The sequence below is a fragment of the Procambarus clarkii genome, chromosome 74 (genome assembly GCF_040958095.1).
Source record: "Procambarus clarkii isolate CNS0578487 chromosome 74, FALCON_Pclarkii_2.0, whole genome shotgun sequence".
In the NCBI taxonomy this organism is placed as follows: Eukaryota; Metazoa; Arthropoda; class Malacostraca; order Decapoda; family Cambaridae; genus Procambarus; species Procambarus clarkii.
In genome coordinates this window covers 14,174,486-14,192,162 of record NC_091223.1, presented here as the reverse complement: position 1 = coordinate 14,192,162, position 17,677 = coordinate 14,174,486, and the positions used below count along the sequence as shown (strand labels likewise).

The following is a 17,677-nucleotide window of genomic DNA, read 5'->3' as shown; positions in this document are numbered from 1 at the left end:
GAGAATCTTACAATCCTTATCTGTCTCGACCCATCCTTATTAGTTTTGCATCATCTGCAAACATCAACATAAAAGACTTAACTCCTGCAGTCAAGTCATTTACATAGTGAGGAATAGAATTGGTCCCAGCACCGATCCCTGAGGCACCCCACTTGTTACTCTACGCCAGTCAGACTCCTTGCCCCTACTATCACTCTAACACCTGTTAGGTATAGAGTTTCCGGCTACTCCCGCCTGCTTCTCAAGTTTGTATAGTAGCCTTCTGTGTGTGGTACTGTATCAAGGGTTTTTTCGCAATCCAAAAATATGCAATCTGCCCATCCTTCTCTGTCTTGCCTTATTTTCGTTACCTTATCATAAAACTCCAGGTTCGTCAAGCATCATTTTCCTTCTCTAAAGCCATGTTGTTGAGTATTTATAAACCAAATTCTTTCTAGGTGTGCAACTAGTCTTAACCTTATAATTCTTTTAAGTACTTTGCAAGGGATGCTTGTTATCGACACAGGTCTGAAGTTAAGTGCCTCTACTCTTGTCTCCTTTCTGTAGATAGGCATGACATTTGCCTTCTTCCAGCAGCTGTAATCACCTAGTTGTACTCAACTAGTTGTGCTTGTAGGGGTTGAGCTTCGGCTCTTTGGTCTTGCCTCTCAACTGTCAATCAACTGGTGTACAGATTTCTCTGTAGCTATGTGTACTCCCCTATTTGTACTCACTTATTTGTGCCTGCAGGATCAAGCATTGGCCCTTGGATCCCGCCTTTCTAGCCTCCTTCGGTTGTTTAAAGCAATGACTCCTGTCCTACTTCTCTATCATGCCTAGTTTTAAAGCTATGAATAGTGTTTGCTTCCACAATGTGCTCCTTTAGTTCATTCCATTTCCCCACTACTCTCACGCTAAAAGAAAACTTTCTAACATCTCTGTGACTCATCTGAATTTCCAGCTTCCACCCATGTCCCCTTGTTCTGTTAGCATTCCATGTAAACATTTTGTTTATTTTCACTCTGCCAATCTCCCAAAGTATTTTGTATGCTGCTATGATATCTCCCCGCCCCCTCCTTTTTTCTAACGTTGTCAGGTTTAGTTCCTTCAGTCGCTCTTCATATCCCATTCGGGACTATCCTCATCACAAATTTTGTAACTGTTTCCAACTTCCTAATGTGTTTCTTAGGTGGGGGACTCCATGATGCGGCTGCATACTCTAAGACTGGTTTCACGTAGGCAGTGTAAAATGCTCTGAATGCTGCCTTACTTAGGTTTCTGAACAAGGTTCTAATTTTTGCTAGAATAGAGTATGCTCCTGTTTTTATCCGATTTATGTGCCTCAGGAGTTAAATTTGGTATTACATCCACTCCCAAGTCCCTTTTTCAAATTGTCACAGGAAGGTAGTTTCCCTTTATTGTTATTGTGTACTGACTCTTTTGTCTCCTGTCACCTTGTCCTATTTCCATAACTTGACACTTGCTCGTGTTGAACTCCAGTAGCCATTTCTCTGACCACCTCTGCAACTTGTTCAAGTCCTCTTGGAGTATACTACAATCCTCATCTGTCACAGCTCGTCTCATCAATTTAGCGTCATCTGCAGACATCGACATATAAGACTCAACTCTTGTAGACATGTCATTCACATGTATTAAAAATAGAACAGGTCCCAGCACCAATCTTTGAGGTACTCCAGTCATTATGGATCGCCAGTCTGATTTCTCGCCCCTAACTGTTATTCTCTGGCTCCTGCCTGTTAAGTAATTCTTTTCCCAAACTAGGGCTTTTCCACTTACTCCTGCTTGCCACTCAAGTTTTAATAGCAGTCTCCTGTGCGGTACTGTGTCAGAGGCTTTTTGTCAGTGTGTGTGTGTGTGTGTATGTTGACCTGGTACAATTCACAGTTGGTTTCTCTTCGGACATTTCTTGTTTGTTGTGTCTGTATGGGATAGGAATGATTAAGATTTGTTTACCGACAACTAAGGCGATTTTCTCCTTATAAGTAATAATATAAAAACAACAGAGATCTAAATTTTTAAGGAGGCGATTTTCGTATTTACATTTGTTCTTTGAAAAACAGCAGTGTTAAAAAATCACAACCTATGCTATGCAAAAGAAAAGTTCTGTTATCAATTCATTTACTGTTTTATTATTCAATAACCTCTTTTGCAGGTATCCCTTTTTCATTATTTTATTATTTTCCATATATTATTTTCGCTTCAACTCTCTCCACACTCAGGGAAGTGACCTCCTGCGGGCACACGTAGTGGAGGTGTGCGAGCCTCCAGAGTCCCCACCTCTCCCAGAACCTCCCAAACAGGTGATCACTTTCACAGCTAATTCCCTCCCTCCCCTCCCCCCATCCCCTGCAAAATATACACACACATACACCTGTGATGTGTATCCCTGCCACATATTCAAGATAAAACCAGCAAGTGGACCTACACAACACACACACACACACACACACATACACCTGTGATGTGTATCCCTGCCACATATTCAAGATAAAACCAGCAAGTGGACCTACACAACACACACACACACACACATACACCTGTGATGTGTATCCCTGCCACATATTCAAGATAAAACCAGCAAGTGGACCTACACAACACACACACACACACACGCTGGTACTGTTAGATGGGTGGTGCCAGTGTGGTGTGGCTTTGTTGTTTGGCTCTGGGCAACTCGTAAACCCAAGCCCCGCCAGCACCTGTGAGAATCCTACCTTCTCTGTAAGCTTGGATGTTACCTCTACAGTAGTGAATGAACTCCCTGATATAAACGCTTCATATGATTAATAATATATAGCTTATTTAGTCAGCTCCTAAACCCCTTATATATGCTTGGAATAAACATGAGATTGAATTGACTTTAAAGATACAAAATAAACAGTCTATTAAAATATATTTTAGACAGGTTGAATTAAATTCGTTTAGAAATTTACATAATTTTTGTCATAAACACAGCAAGCAAATGGTGTGTAGAGATAGTCATGAAGGAGACAGTCACTCATTAGCACGTCATTTGTCTAATCCCCAAACTATAATCTTCTCTCAACGTCGAGTTCATTCAGAAGTAAAAACTCTTGAGAAAATGGTGAAGCAATGGGGGAGGAAGGACAAACTGACCACACGTTTCCTAGGTGACCAGAAATCCGAGTTCAATTCCATCATGTTGCTTCAAGTTTTCTCATTGATATATTATGCTATTGTGATTTAACAACTCTTGATGCTCTTCACATAAACATAATGGTTCCTGACATTCTTGTTAATATTAAAGTATGGCATGTCAACAACAAAATTAATTCTCAGTCAATTTGCATGAGTCTTATTCTGGTACTAACATTAGTGATGAGGTAATGATTACAGTGGTAGGAAGATTGTGTTGAGAGTAATGACTAGGATTGTCTGGAAGATTGAGTTGACTAGGATTGTCTGGAAGATTGAGTTGAGATTAGTGTCTAGGATTGTCTGGAAGATTGAGTTGAGATTAGTGTCTAGGATTGTCTGGAAGACTGTGTTGAGATTAATGTCTAGGATTGTCTGGAAGATTGAGTTGAGATTAGTGTCTAGGATTGTCCGGAAGACTGTGTTGAGAGTAATGACTAGGATTGTCTGGAAGATTGAGTTCAAATTAGTGTCTAGGATTGTCTGGAAGACTGTGTTGAGATTAATGACTAGGATTGTCTGGAAGATTGAGTTGAGATTAGTGTCTAGGATTGTCCGGAAGACTGTGTTGAGATTAATGTCTAGGATTGTCTGCAAGATTGTGTTGAGATTAATAACTGTCATAGTTCAATAAAATAAACAAAATTGCACTATTACACACGCTCAAGAGAACCATATTTGTACTTGCTGTTTATAAAATTATAAAAAAAACATAATTCATGAAAACGAACATTCACAACATGAAGATTTAACAGCACTATTCCTTGCCCAGAAAGTTAGTTATGCTCTTTGGGTCCAAAATGGGGTTTCTTCTCTAACTAAAACATTTCTGCAACGTTTTTGCACCATTGTTTGATTTGGTTGCTGCAGTGTTGTCACATCTGCAACCCTCTGCTGTACTATCTCACGATCATTTGACAACATTGTAGAATATTTTGGAAAAGATTTGTGCTTCCCGGGAGATTAACTGACATCACATGGGTTTTTGGTTTGGTGTTGGGTTAAACCTTTACCCCAGTAAACACAAAACATGTTTTGTGTTTTGTAATCACAAAACAGAAAATATCACATTTGATATATTTTTTATATTGTTACAACGTTGTAAAAATACGGCAACAAAGTTGTAACAATGCTGCAACAAAGTTATATGAACATTGTAACAATGTTGTCACAAAGTTGCTGTGACAACATTGTAACAAAGGTGTACCAAAGTCGTAACAACTGAAAAAAAAGCAAAAGAAATCACAATGGTATGATATATCAATGAGAAAATCATTTGGAGCAATATGGTGACTTGAACTATTGTTCTAGTGACTCCCAGAAGCTTGCCTTAACCAACTCAGCCAAGATAGGACAAAACTATATTCAAACTCTACTGAATCCACCGGGAAGGTTACCGCATTATTCTAAATTATTTCCTCACTGATATATCATACCATTGTGATTTCTTTGTGTTCAGAAGGAGGGCCGTGTGGTGGAGGACACCATCACCAACAGGCCAGAGTGTTGGAGGGATATTGATAAAAGAAAACCTGGTTGTGGCAGCAGCTGAGGCCTCCAGATCTTCCCAGTGGATTCAGTAGCGTTCAAGGTTGAACAAGTTTTGTCCTATTGCCCGAAAAAGTTCATGCCCGAAACGCTTTGCGTAATAGTGGCTTTAGGCATTGTATGTACTAGCTCTATCTATAAGTCCACCAATCTTTGTAAAAACTTCTTGTATGTACCTTACCTAAATAAACATTTATTATTATTTATTTATTTATTTATTATTGTGGCCGAGTTGGTAAGGCAAGCATCAGTCACTAGAATCCTGGTTCAAATCACCACATTGTTGCAAATGATTTTCTCAGTTCTCTGAAAGTTGTGACAAATGTGTAAAAAAAAAATTATAGCAACATTGTAACAAAGTTGTAATAATGTTAAAACTATTGTGATCTTGTTGTGTATCAACCACATAAGGGTTATTAAGGTTACATCAATAGCATACTAACCAACCTACAAGTATACTTCAGCCCAAAACATAGTCCAAGACTAAAGTAACTAAAAGTAAATCTCAGTGTATATGGAGTACACCTCTCAGTGTATATATATGTATTTAAAACAATGTGAGACTACGAAGGAAAGATTAAGACAGGAATTTCCTTAAGTACTTTCGTATTTCATAATACATCTTCGGAAGGATGGATTTACAATTCAGTGGTGTGGATATATAGGCAGGAATAAGGTGAGGTGAGAAACAATGTCTTTAATGAGATAAGGGGGGTATTAATAAGGTATTAATGAGATAAATGTGTATCAATGATCCCACTCAAATCGCCCTTTAACTGATCAATCAAAAATGGATCTAAATTATACAAACCACTAATAATGTTCAAATTACATGATTTTTTAATCTCTATTAAAGCAGATTCAATAATGTTTCTATTGAAAATGCCTTACAATTCATTATTAAAGAAGCCCTCTCCCAATCAATTTGGTGAGAACTTCCTGACCAATGAACAAACAAAGCATTAGACCATTAGCCATGTCTTACAGAGTAATACTCTGTAAGACATGGCCAGATTTTTGCATATTAATTTTTTGTTGGTATTCCTGATCTGTCGTTCACGAGGGATCCCAGACGTTGTTAAGTCATATTTTGGGACTGTTGGGTCAACACTGAGTATTTTGAAGGTTATAATAAGAAAACCTACACTCATTCTCGGGTCGATTCTCAAGCTGGGTACTTCTCACGACTTCCTTTCACTCCCCGGAATACATACCTTTCTGCCTTTCACTCACCAAAGTACATCTCTTTCTGCCTTATATGAATTATCTTTTCAATACAAACATAAACAAATATTTTTTTCTTTATAATAATAATATTTTTCTTATTTAGTATACTCTTTCTCATTCTAGCAAAGGTGGTGTGTTTTTCTTCCTATTACAAAGTGATTTTTCTAATAGTATCCTGACATGATCTCTCTAACACTGTCCGAGTTCAGGTGGGTGAGGTGGAGTGCTCGAAGCTGGAGCAGGTGGTGGATCAGGTGAAGGGACAGGTGGTGGAGCAGGTGGAGGGACAGGTGATGGGGCCTGTGGAGGAACAGGTGGTGGAGCTCCCAGTCTTCTCTGCTCCACCTCAGGTGAAGATATGGCTGAATGTTTTCCTCTTGCGTCCAGTGTATCAATATCTCTTTTTGACTCAACCTACCATTCTTATTCTGGCCATAGTATTATCCATCACATAACATTACATTTTCAATTGCAAAATTTCTGGCCACCCATTTAGATTATCTTGCTGCTTAACCAGACTCATTTGCTGCCTCGATCTTCAGACTCCTAGGTCCTCAAACAGCTCTGTCATAGCTATACTGTATTTCTGTGTGTGTCAATAGCACTTACAATTTCCCAGGTCCCGTACTTCCCCAGAGACCAATACATGATCAAGTAACGTTGAATCTACGTTATCGACGTTGATTCATAGTTGAATCAACGTCGTTTCTCCAACATTTGCCAACTAAATTTCCACCTCCTACCCTATTGCAAAGCTATGCGCGTATTATTGAGTCTTCCAGTCTCTGTAGCCTCATGCAATGGATAGATAGCTTAAGTAAACATCTTGATGAAATCTCCCTCACAAGATCTTTCTCATGGTGTGGATAACAGCGTCTTCACAAGATATTTCTCACATTGTCGATAAGCACTTCCTAGCAAGATCGTTCTCACACCGAATTTAAGGAAGATCTTATGAGGACAAGCATCAAAATACTCCACGTGGCATTATATATATATAATTTCGAAGATATAGATGACTATCTTGCTCTGATGAAGGTGAATTGAGCCGAAAATGCATCCAGCGTTCTCTAATTCTTCAAATGTGGGTTTTCCACATAACTGGATTAGTGTTTTTGTGATCGTTGCACCATCTTTCCAGATAGATTTTAGAAGATTCATTTATTTAATCTAATACCCTTCATGGCATTTTAATTTTTATATTTGTTTACTTATTTCTTTCAGTTTTCCAGTCAATGTAAAGATACTGACAGGGATAATGAAAAGGCGCTGAGTAACTCATATTAGTCTGTCATTTGTTAGTCTTTGTCAAACTTAGTCTCGTTTGACTAATTTGATTGTTAGGTCTATAGTGATGATTGTGTACATGAAGGGTGATGTCACTGATGATTATGTCAGTGAATGGTGATGTCACTGATGATTGTGTCAGTGAAGGGTGATGTCATTCATAAGTGATGATTGTGTACATGAAGGGTGATGTCATTGATATTATGTCAGTGAATGGTGATGCCACTGATGATTGTATCAGTGAATGGTGATGTCAGTGAAGGGTGATATCATTGATGGGTGCGGTGAAAGAAGTGCGTAAGGTCCACCAGGATGAGTAAAGTGAGTGATGGCTTATTAAAGGGATGGGTAAATGCTGTGTTATTTATGAGTAATACAAAAAACATTAAAGTCACTCCATTGCCTCAAAATGATTTTCATTGATATATCATGCCATTGTGATTTCATTGATGTGAGTAATCGTTGCTTGGAAGGATGAGTAATGGGTGATGCTAGTAGTGGTCAAGTCCATTCCATCCAGTGGTCGACCCCAAAGACGCATTCATCAATTTTAACATGCTGTTCATTCAAAATAGGAATTTTCTCAAATATAAATTAATATTATTTTATATTAGGATATTGTGCATATTTAGGCATTGGTTAGGTTAGGTGTTTAGGTTCCATTGGCGATTATTTGTATTTGTAGTACGTGGGTGAAGCATTAATATCGTTGTGGTTTGAACAAAAGTCATCAGTGAAGCACTTGTTCCGGAAGTGTTCGAACGTCATCAATTGTGAGCCGTATGTAAACCATTTTCCATTCATAAACAGGGGATTTGGCGGGTGCATGGAATGACGTTTGGCCTTTGTTTATGAAGACGGGTTGGGTCAATTATGGCTGATAGTGTAGATGGATGAGAGAGAGGATGTTTAATTTATCCTCGCTGCTGGCGGGGTTTTGTCGTTTCAGCTTCTACCCCAAACTGAGTATTGATTCGCCGATATAACCATTAGCTATTCTTGTTTCAATATCCAACCATCAGCTAGACTTTCTTGTTTTAATATTTACCCATCAGTGAGGCTTTCCTGCTTCATTATCTAGCCTAGTTAGGATTTCTTGCTTCAACATCATACCATCAACTAGGCTTTCTTGCTTCAATATCTTACCATCAGCTAGATTTTCTAGCTTCAATCTTTTACCATCACCTAGGCTTTCTTGCTTTAATATTTAACCATTAGTTAGGCGTTCCTACTTCAATAGCTTTCCATCAGCTAGGCCTTCGTGTTTCACTCTAACCGTCAGCTAGGCTACCTTGCTTCAATATCGTGCCATCAGCAAAGCTTTCTTACTTCAATATCCTACCATTGACTAGACTTTCTTGCTTCAATATCTTACTATTAGTTAGGATTTCTTGCTTCAATATCCTACCATCAGGTGTGTTTTTCTTGCATTCTTAACCTTGTGTTGTTTTCAGAATTTAAAAATAACTTTTTCTTACAGCTCTGATCTAACCATTCATTCTCAGTCTTAAATACCACTTGATATATATTCTCAAGTACTTAAAATTGCTATATAACCTTGCTTCTGTTTTATTCATTTACTTACGTTATCTCTGAACAGAATGTTAACAATTTTGTTGCTCTCTTGAACATTTTATCTTTGATCTGCTTTGAGTGTCTGGCTTTGAAATTTGCCTCAATCTCTTTTTAAATTTTATTTTCAACATTTAATCTTAAATCTAATTTCAGCATTTAATTCTTCTCAATATTTGATCTGATACTGTCTTTAACATTTTAACTTGGTACTTTCTTCAGCATTAGTTCCTGATACTCTCTCAAATTAAAAAAATTTCGCCTCACTCTTGTCCTTCCTTTTGACTGGTGGCCCACTGGCGGGTGTATGTAGGAGTGTGAAGGCTCTGACCACTTTCCTCCTGGCGAAAAGCCTCCAGAATCTACTCCCCTGATAGTGGAGGAACCATCAGAACCTACTCCCCTGATAGTGGAGGAACCATCAGAACCTACTCCCCTGATAGTGGAGGAACCATCAGAACCTACTCCCCTGATAGTGGAGGAACCATCAGAACCTACTCCACCAAAACTGGAGGAACCTTCAGCACCTTCTCCACCAATAGTGGAGGAAACACCAGCACCTCCTCCCCTGATAGTGGAGGAACCATCAGAACCTACTCCACCTATAGTGGAGGAACCATCAAAACCTACTCCACCGCCACCACCTAAAGTGGAGGAGCCTCTAGAGGTGGCAGAGCAGGTGAAGGAACATAAGGTGGCACAGCTAGTCTGCCTCTAGTTAAAACTTAGTAATGCATTAGAGAACGAGAAACTTGGCGTGCATTAGACTAGAACTTGCATGATTATTTTGTTGTACGTAGCATGCCATCAAGCACCGTTCACCTGGAAGTCTACTGGGTAGTGTGGCAGATGAGGTGTCATGGCCGCCGCTGTGGTAAGCGCTTCTTTTAATGACGATTCCACTATTCAGAGAATGAATATCAATAAGTGTTTTAATTCGGAGCCACTTGCTTCTCTTCCCACAACTTTCTGCGCTCTTTGGTCAAAACATCAAACACTTTATAGATGCATTTTAGACGGAAATTATAAATGTTTTTTTTTATGATACCGTGTAAAAAAAAGTTGTAATGCATATTGATAAGTGTAAATTGATGTATAAGTAAGTCAGTGTGCAGCCTATAGTCTGTATGCCCGGTAACTGCGCATTATATGCTCTTTTTTTTCTTTATTTAAACACAAGTGTATCATACTAGGCCAGGTGGCACTCTTGTTTGCCTGAATAAGCAAAACCATTCATTCCAATTCATAATGTGTAAATATGGTTAAAATCAAAATTTTGAATGACTATTCATCAAACTTACCAAATATATCTAACCAAATACAATGGCAACAGGGTTAACATGTAGTAATATAGTTTGAAAGAGTATAACACGCATTCCAAGCACTGTAGAGCAAAGCATGATGTGTTAACTTTGTGCTATACTAAACATTATATGGCTATCCGGTAGCAATTTCGAAAGTCCCCCATGCGGGGGTGTTGGCTCATTAAAAATGTGTCACTTGGCATATTACGAGCTCATAACACTTTGTAACACTTGAAAGCTACTGACGTAGCCTAAAGTGCAGCAGTTCCCTGATGGGAGGTGAGAGAAATGTGACGAATTTCCATGATAATCACAGGTTGTTGTTGTTCATCAGGGCGTGGCAGGCAAGAGGACGACTAGCAAGAAGAAAAAGAAGCGATCCAAACTTCCATTTGAGCAGGGCGACAGTGGCGACGGTAAGGAAGCGTCTGATGGCGAGACGACTACCAATCATTCTTGTAGTTTCCATTATTGATCAAATAACTAACTGATGATTATACGTGCATGAGTGGCTTTACTTCGCTTTTTTTAAATGCATAGTCAACTAATCTGAATAGTTCTAGAGTTTGTGGATCATTTACTGGTTTGTAGAATGAGTTAGAGTGGAAGAGTAGTGTTTATTTTGATAATCTCTCCTTGCGGTACACTGCACTGGGCTCCAGCAGGGTTCTCTTACCTGCCACAGGGCGCCATGTTTTATTACCATTACTCACATGTATTTCATTGTCACTACTTTCTGAGTTGTGAGGTGACATCAACGTGTGAGCATGACATAAACTGGCATGTGAATTATATACTAGAAATCGTTTCTAAGGACTATCTTTTTTCCTCCTCCAGTTCACATAGCCATCATATTTTATCATTTATGTGCCTGAAACATTCAATAATATACGTCCACGATTAATTTTTGTAATGCTTTGTTTTTCACTTTTATATAGCATTCTTAATTATCTTCCTGTACTAAATATACTTAAAAAATATTTCCCAAAACTGTAAAAGACTTTTGCATCATTTCTGCTTTTGGGGGATTGCCATGTCAGCGGAACTTATTTTAAGCCACAGATGAATTGGTTCACGTAGTTTGGATGTTCGTATTTTGTTTTTACTGTAGCCGTGGGAGCGGGTTTGGCCCAGACGTAATCACGATTGGATCCTCAATTTGTGAGAGAGTTGGGGCGTTTCCTGGTATGTTAACCTCTTTGTGTAGACTGTTAATAGCCTCCCCAACCTTCCATTGTCCCCTAGACACGCTTGATAAAGGTTTTTCCAACATTTTAACTTCTGTAGAGGACACAGACACAAGAAATTCCTTCGTGTTAAATTCAACACTCTCAAGATTCGAAACTCTAGGTGTTAAATTAAACACTTGCAAATTCGAAACTCTTTCCATTTTCAACTTTGAACACTTTTTCACAAATAACAGTGGACTAGATGTGTTTGCACTCATTGTAGACAATTGTTAATGTTATTTTTTTATAGTTATGTGATTTAGTAGACACTGCCTGATTGTTTTAGTTTAAATAACATTTATATTAAAATGAGTTTATAAACCTAGAAGGAATAGTGAATTGCTTCCTTTCTGACACCTTTTTGCCTGCATTTTTTATGGAGTGAATAATCGATGTTTACAGTAGGCTAAAACAACAGAGCTGATTCAAGTGATGTTAAATGTAATTGTCTCAAGTATCCAATGTCACAGAACTTAATACTTATAATTAACACATCTGGGAGATTTAGTGTTCATAAGTGTCAAAAATATAATGATATGATGATGACCTTTGACCTGTGGTTTCCTCCTGCGGGTGGACAGGTCTTGGCGTGGCGCAGATCATCATCACTGCGGCGACTCCAATGGTGGAGACACAGGAGGAGGACATCGGCGGCGCTGGCGAGGACTCGAGGGCCGAGGCCGACCAAGACCCGCTGGATAGTCAACACCCAGAGGCCGAGCGCTCCGAGTGCGAGGGGGAGGCACTGGTGCTTGACGACGAAGGCCGACAGCCCCCACCGCCTCCAGCCCCCGAGGGGCCCATGGAGATGCGGATGGAGATGGTGGGTGCGGAGGGCGGCATAGGAGACTTGGAAGGGGAGCGATCACCCTCACCCAAGTCTCCAAGCCCGAGTGACGGTCCACCTGAACTTGACCCGGAGAAACTCAAAGCCTTAGAGAGAATTAAGGAATCAAATGCCTAATGCTAGATTTTGGCCGCTAGTTCAGTGACAGCCTGGTAGTCACAGCTGTTAGGAGACTGCCCACCAACACTTAACACAAGTTTGTAATATACGACACCATAATCACTCCGTGGTGCAGTGTGTGTGTGTTATAACCGAAACATCGCGGTAACATGCGAGATTCCTTTGATGTTATGCGGAACCAAGCAGAAAATACTCACACGTGTAGGCCTACTTACATGTAGGTCATTAAACTTCATACCGCACTTATTAAAAGATCTTGAAGAAACACAATAGTACGCTGTTGGCCTTAGAGACCACCTCAGTTTCACATAACGTGCACAAGTCAAGTTAACGAAACGTCAGCTTGAATAATATGGATAGTAGGCCTAAAGGCCTAAAGTGAGCGTGGATCCGTCCCACTTTGAGTGGACGGCAGGACAGAAGGTCGAGCGACGATGGACAGTGGTGCCAAAGCCGTCGCCCAAGAAATACCGGTCTGGTATAAAATGCAATTGTACAAGAGGTGTTTGTCCCTATTAGAAGTCTATAACAAGCTAACTGTAACGTTTTGGTAACATTTGTGAATACCTCTAACTCTCTCTCTGTGTACTAGTTCCCTGTGAACCTATGCATAATTTTGCTGACGTAACATTTTCTTTAAATTTTCATATCAAATTTAATAATAATTTTGTCTTCATTTAAGCGTGTGCAGGTTTACTCTTTCATTCAATTATCATGTTTTCCTTTCGGAAGGAAGACCAGTGTACATACATCATCCCAGGAGGACATGTACACATACATCATCCCAGGAGGACATGTACACATACATCATCCCAGGAGGACATGTACACATACATCATCCCAGGAGGACATGTACACATACATCATCCCAGGAGGACATGTACACATACATCATCCCAGGAGGACATGTACACATACATCATCCCAGGAGGACATGTACACATACATCATCCCAGGAGGACATGTACACATACATCATCCCAGGAGGACATGTACACATACATCATCCCAGGAGGACATGTACACATACATCACCCTAGGAGGACATGTACACATACATCACCCTAGGAGGACATGTACACATACATCATCCTAGGAGGACATGTACACATACATCACCCTAGGAGGACATGTACACATACATCATCCCAGGAGGACATGTACACATACATCACCCCAGGAGGACATGTACACATACATCACCCTAGGAGGACATGTACACATACATCATCCCAGGAGGACATGTACACATACATCATCCCAGGAGGACATGTACACATACATCACCCTAGGAGGACATGTACACATACATCACCCCAGGAGGACATGTACACATACATCACCCTAGGAGGACATGTACACATACATCATCCCAGGAGGACATGTACACATACATCATCCCAGGAGGACATGTACACATACATCATCCCAGGAGGACATGTACACATACATCACCCTAGGAGGACATGTACACATACATCACCCCAGGAGGACATGTACACATACATCATCCTAGGTTTCCCAACCATTTTGTATTATTTCTCAAATCTCACATCTGTAAAATATTGTGAAACAATAATTTTCATACAGTATTGTATGTAAATACATTTTTAAGAAATTGAATTATGTAGTGTGATGGTCATAGAAAAGATAAGCAAGTGATTGATACAGACGTGAGGGGTCTAAAGAGTATTTACCTGAATTTACCTGAGGGCCACCAACTCAAGTGGCTTCAACGGAGACAGGAAGCCATGGGGCCTGTCAAAGGTCCCTCTATACATAATGTGCTACTAAATTTTGTAATGAAGAACTCTGTGGATATTGAGAGACTTGTATTGTCCGAAATATTACCTTTTAAGTCTAAATAATTATTCACTTGACTGTGATGGACGCTTGTTGAACTTACAGATGCTCTTAATTTTCTCTGTGCTACTCGGCTTGGAAGGTCACGGCTTGCCTGTCACACAATATTAGCATCTTGAGGCACGTCTGCGCACCACTAACCCAAGAAGCCTCATATCAATTACCGTATTTGCCGGCATATAAAGTGCAGCTCTGCTTACGACACACCTCTACTCTACCAAGGGTAGATTGCAAGAATTTTTCTTTTAATATGTTTCATTATAAATTTCCTGAAAGTGATTTTAAAACGCAGCTTTTCTATTACTACGTTAGTTCACCAAAGCTATGGGTACAAGCTTAAACCTAATGTTATAACATTCCAGTCTATGCACCGGCAAATACACTACTACACCAATGTGAGGTTTAAGGTTAGCAGTTCGTAGTTTAATAGTTCAATATGGTGCATTTTACTGAAGGGGTTTTCCCACTCTTCTGTTCTTAATGGCATACTTATGCCTCCCTCAGTTCTGTGTTTCCTGCCTCATGCTATGTTTGTGGGAATGATGTTCTGGAGAACGATGTTACACTGAGATTTGGTCCCGGGATGTCAAGTAGGCTCTCACCTTTTTTTTCCAAGTGCTCATGTGTTCAGTTGGAGAAGCGTGTGTCTGAGCAGGGTCTGTTGTGGTGTCTGTGTTGGGAGTCTTGCTAGCCTTGTGGTCGCTAGCCACAGCTGCCTCTGAAGAGTGGGGGTTCACAAATATATTATATATTATATATATATATATATATATATATATATATATATATATATATATATATATATATATATATATATATATATATATATATATATATATATATATATTAGTTTTCCCACCATATATATATACCTCTATAGGGTAAAACTAACCTGTCTCACGACGGTCTAATCCCAGCTCACGTTCCCTATTGGTGGGTGAACAATCCAGCGCTTGGTGAATTCTGCTTCACAATGATAGGAAGAGCCGACATCGAATGATCAAAAAGCGACGTCGCTATGAACGCTTGGCCGCCACAAACCAGTTATCCCTGTGGTAACTTTTCTGACACCTCTCGTGTGTGTTCATTAACAAGGGGTACTAAATTAGCTGCTACAGTACAGTGATGGCACAAGTAGCCAGTTTCAAGTGATTTAAAACCCACACCCAGTATGACTTGAGTGTGGGACGAGAATAGGCTAGCAAGGCATTAGGCTATTTTTCAGTGGCCGACTTCACGACAGGTGTTGTCATGTGAGATTATGTCTCGTTACTGTTCTGGGTCTCTCTTGACACCTGTCTTATGAACGGGTGTTATCTTCCACTCTACTCGGTCATAACAGTATTTAACAATCAAGAGAAGAACATGATTGTGTGTACTCGTCTAGTTGTGCTTGCGGGGGTTGAGCTTTGGCTCTTTGGTCCTGTGTGTGTGTTAGAATGTGTGCTTGAGCATATGTGTGTGTAAATAGGCGAAAAACTTCGTAAATAACTCATTCATATGGACAAAAAAGGTTGAATGCAAGACACCAGAGGGACCCATCTTCCCTCTCTTCCTTTCCCCGTAAACAAAGCGTTCTTAATCTATGACTATCTTTACCTAAAACAAAGTTTCTAATACAAGGCATCACCACCCAAACTATCTACCACAAATTATTCCTTAGAGGTAAATAATGACCCCCTATTACATATTATCATGTTTTCTATAAACAAAAATAAAGCGTTTGCTTACTGGATGATAAGTGAGATTTACATTTCTTTGTACAAGTCCGGTTCTTAGTTCCAGATATATGCGAGGAACGTCATTATTGCATAACAGCTACTATATATATATATAATTCTTCCAGCACAGTATCGCACAAAGTAAAAACTTGATTACCGTATAACAAAAATATATTGTGTTCGCGCATGTGTATGTGTAACAAAGAATACATTATGTCCTTGCAAGAACGTGTATAACAGAGAATGTATTGTGTTCGCGCATGTGTATGTGTAACAAAGAATACATTATGTCCTTGCAAGAACGTGTATAACAGAGAATGTATTGTGTTCGCGCATGTGTATGTGTAACAAAGAATACATTATGTCCTTGCAAGAACGTGTATAACAGAGAATGTATTGTGTTCGCGCATGTGTATGTGTAACAAAGAATACATTATGTCCTTGCAAGAACGTGTATAACAGAGAATGTATTGTGTTCGCGCACGTGTATGTGTAACAAAGAATACATTATGTCCTTGCAAGAACGTGTATAACAGAGAATGCATTGTGTTCGCGCATGTGTATGTGTAACAAAGAATACATTATGTCCTTGCAAGAACGTGTATAACAGAATGTATTGTGTTCGTGGAAGTACGTGTATAACAGAGAATACATTGCATTCGTGCAAGTGCTTGTATAAATAAATAATACATTACTTTCGTGCAAGATCAATTCCCACCTGCAACCAGTCTTACAAAATGCAATTAAGCTCGCCGTTCATATCCTTTCCCATCTTCTATGGTCAATCTTCACTAAATTAAGGTATCATTCTCGGTACTTTAATTTATCGATGGCGGAATCAATTTGAGTACCAGTTATTGTTCATGCTTCAATTTTAAGATTATTTTCTTTGTGGCCTTCAGCGTTCAGTAAGCCTTAAGTTTAAAATGAAGTAATATTAGTGCTTTGTAAACTTATAACAACATCGACGTTTCTTTGAGCGTTGTAAACCCATAATATCGACGTTTCTTTGAGCGTTGTAAACCCATAACAAGAACATTTCTTTAAGCGGTGTAAACCTATAACATGGACGATTCTTTGAGCGTTTTAAATCCATAACATGAACGTTACTTTGAACGTTTTAAACCCATAACATGAACGTTTCTTTGGGCGTTGAAAACCCATAACATCGGCATTTCTTTGAGCGTTATAAACCCGTAATATTTCGGACGTTTCTTTGAACATTATAAACCAATATCATCTTTCTTTTAAAGTTGTAAACTCATAACATCGGCGGTTTGAATGTAACAGACTCAACATCGACTGTGTTATTGTAATAAACTCATAACAGCAACGTCCTTTTGAACATTTATTTTTTTCTCAACTCACGGGAAATGGACAATATAAAACAATTTTTTTTTTAATCTTTACACAGCAGAGGATACATGTATCCGGAGAGTTGATAGACATAGCTAGTTTCTGTGGGTTAAGTTGATATATATATATATATATATATATATATATATATATATATATATATATATATATATATATATATATATATATATATATATATATATATATATAATGTGTGTGTGTGTCTGTGTATGAAAAAGAGTTGAAATTTCTATGTCGAATTCATTGTTAAAATTATCAAATATTTATGAAAATGTATATAGAACCAATTAGAATTACATATTACAAATATGAGTAGGTTGGGCGATGCTAAACCACGAGACTGCTGACATTTTGCTCTATATGCATAGTACTGTGGTGTAAGTGACCGACTGCGCCCGGGTCTCTTTCTCGGTTCCTCTCTCTCCC

At 39.0% G+C, this 17,677-nt stretch overlaps 1 protein-coding gene across 13 annotated transcripts in view; it reads left to right on the top strand.

The window, feature by feature from the left end:
* LOC123767335 (protein nervous wreck) overlaps positions 1-13,911 on the top strand; it is a 103,076-nt gene extending 89,165 nt beyond the window's left edge. For 5 of the 13 annotated variants that reach the window (XM_069312962.1, XM_069312961.1, XM_069312965.1 and 2 more), the window contains 5 exons: positions 2,220-2,300; positions 6,141-6,281; positions 9,104-9,469; positions 10,429-10,510; positions 11,905-13,911. In XM_069312962.1, the coding sequence (XP_069169063.1) occupies positions 2,220-2,300; positions 6,141-6,281; positions 9,104-9,469; positions 10,429-10,510; positions 11,905-12,287 (1,053 nt within the window). In that variant the 3' untranslated portion in view covers positions 12,288-13,911. Of the gene's footprint in view, positions 1-2,219; positions 2,301-6,140; positions 6,282-9,103; positions 9,470-10,428; positions 10,511-11,205; positions 11,280-11,904 lie in introns of all 13 variants that reach the window. The other 8 variants (XM_069312970.1, XM_069312969.1, XM_069312968.1 and 5 more) reach the window with 5 other exon arrangements.
* The last annotated feature ends 3,766 nt before the right edge of the window (positions 13,912-17,677 follow it).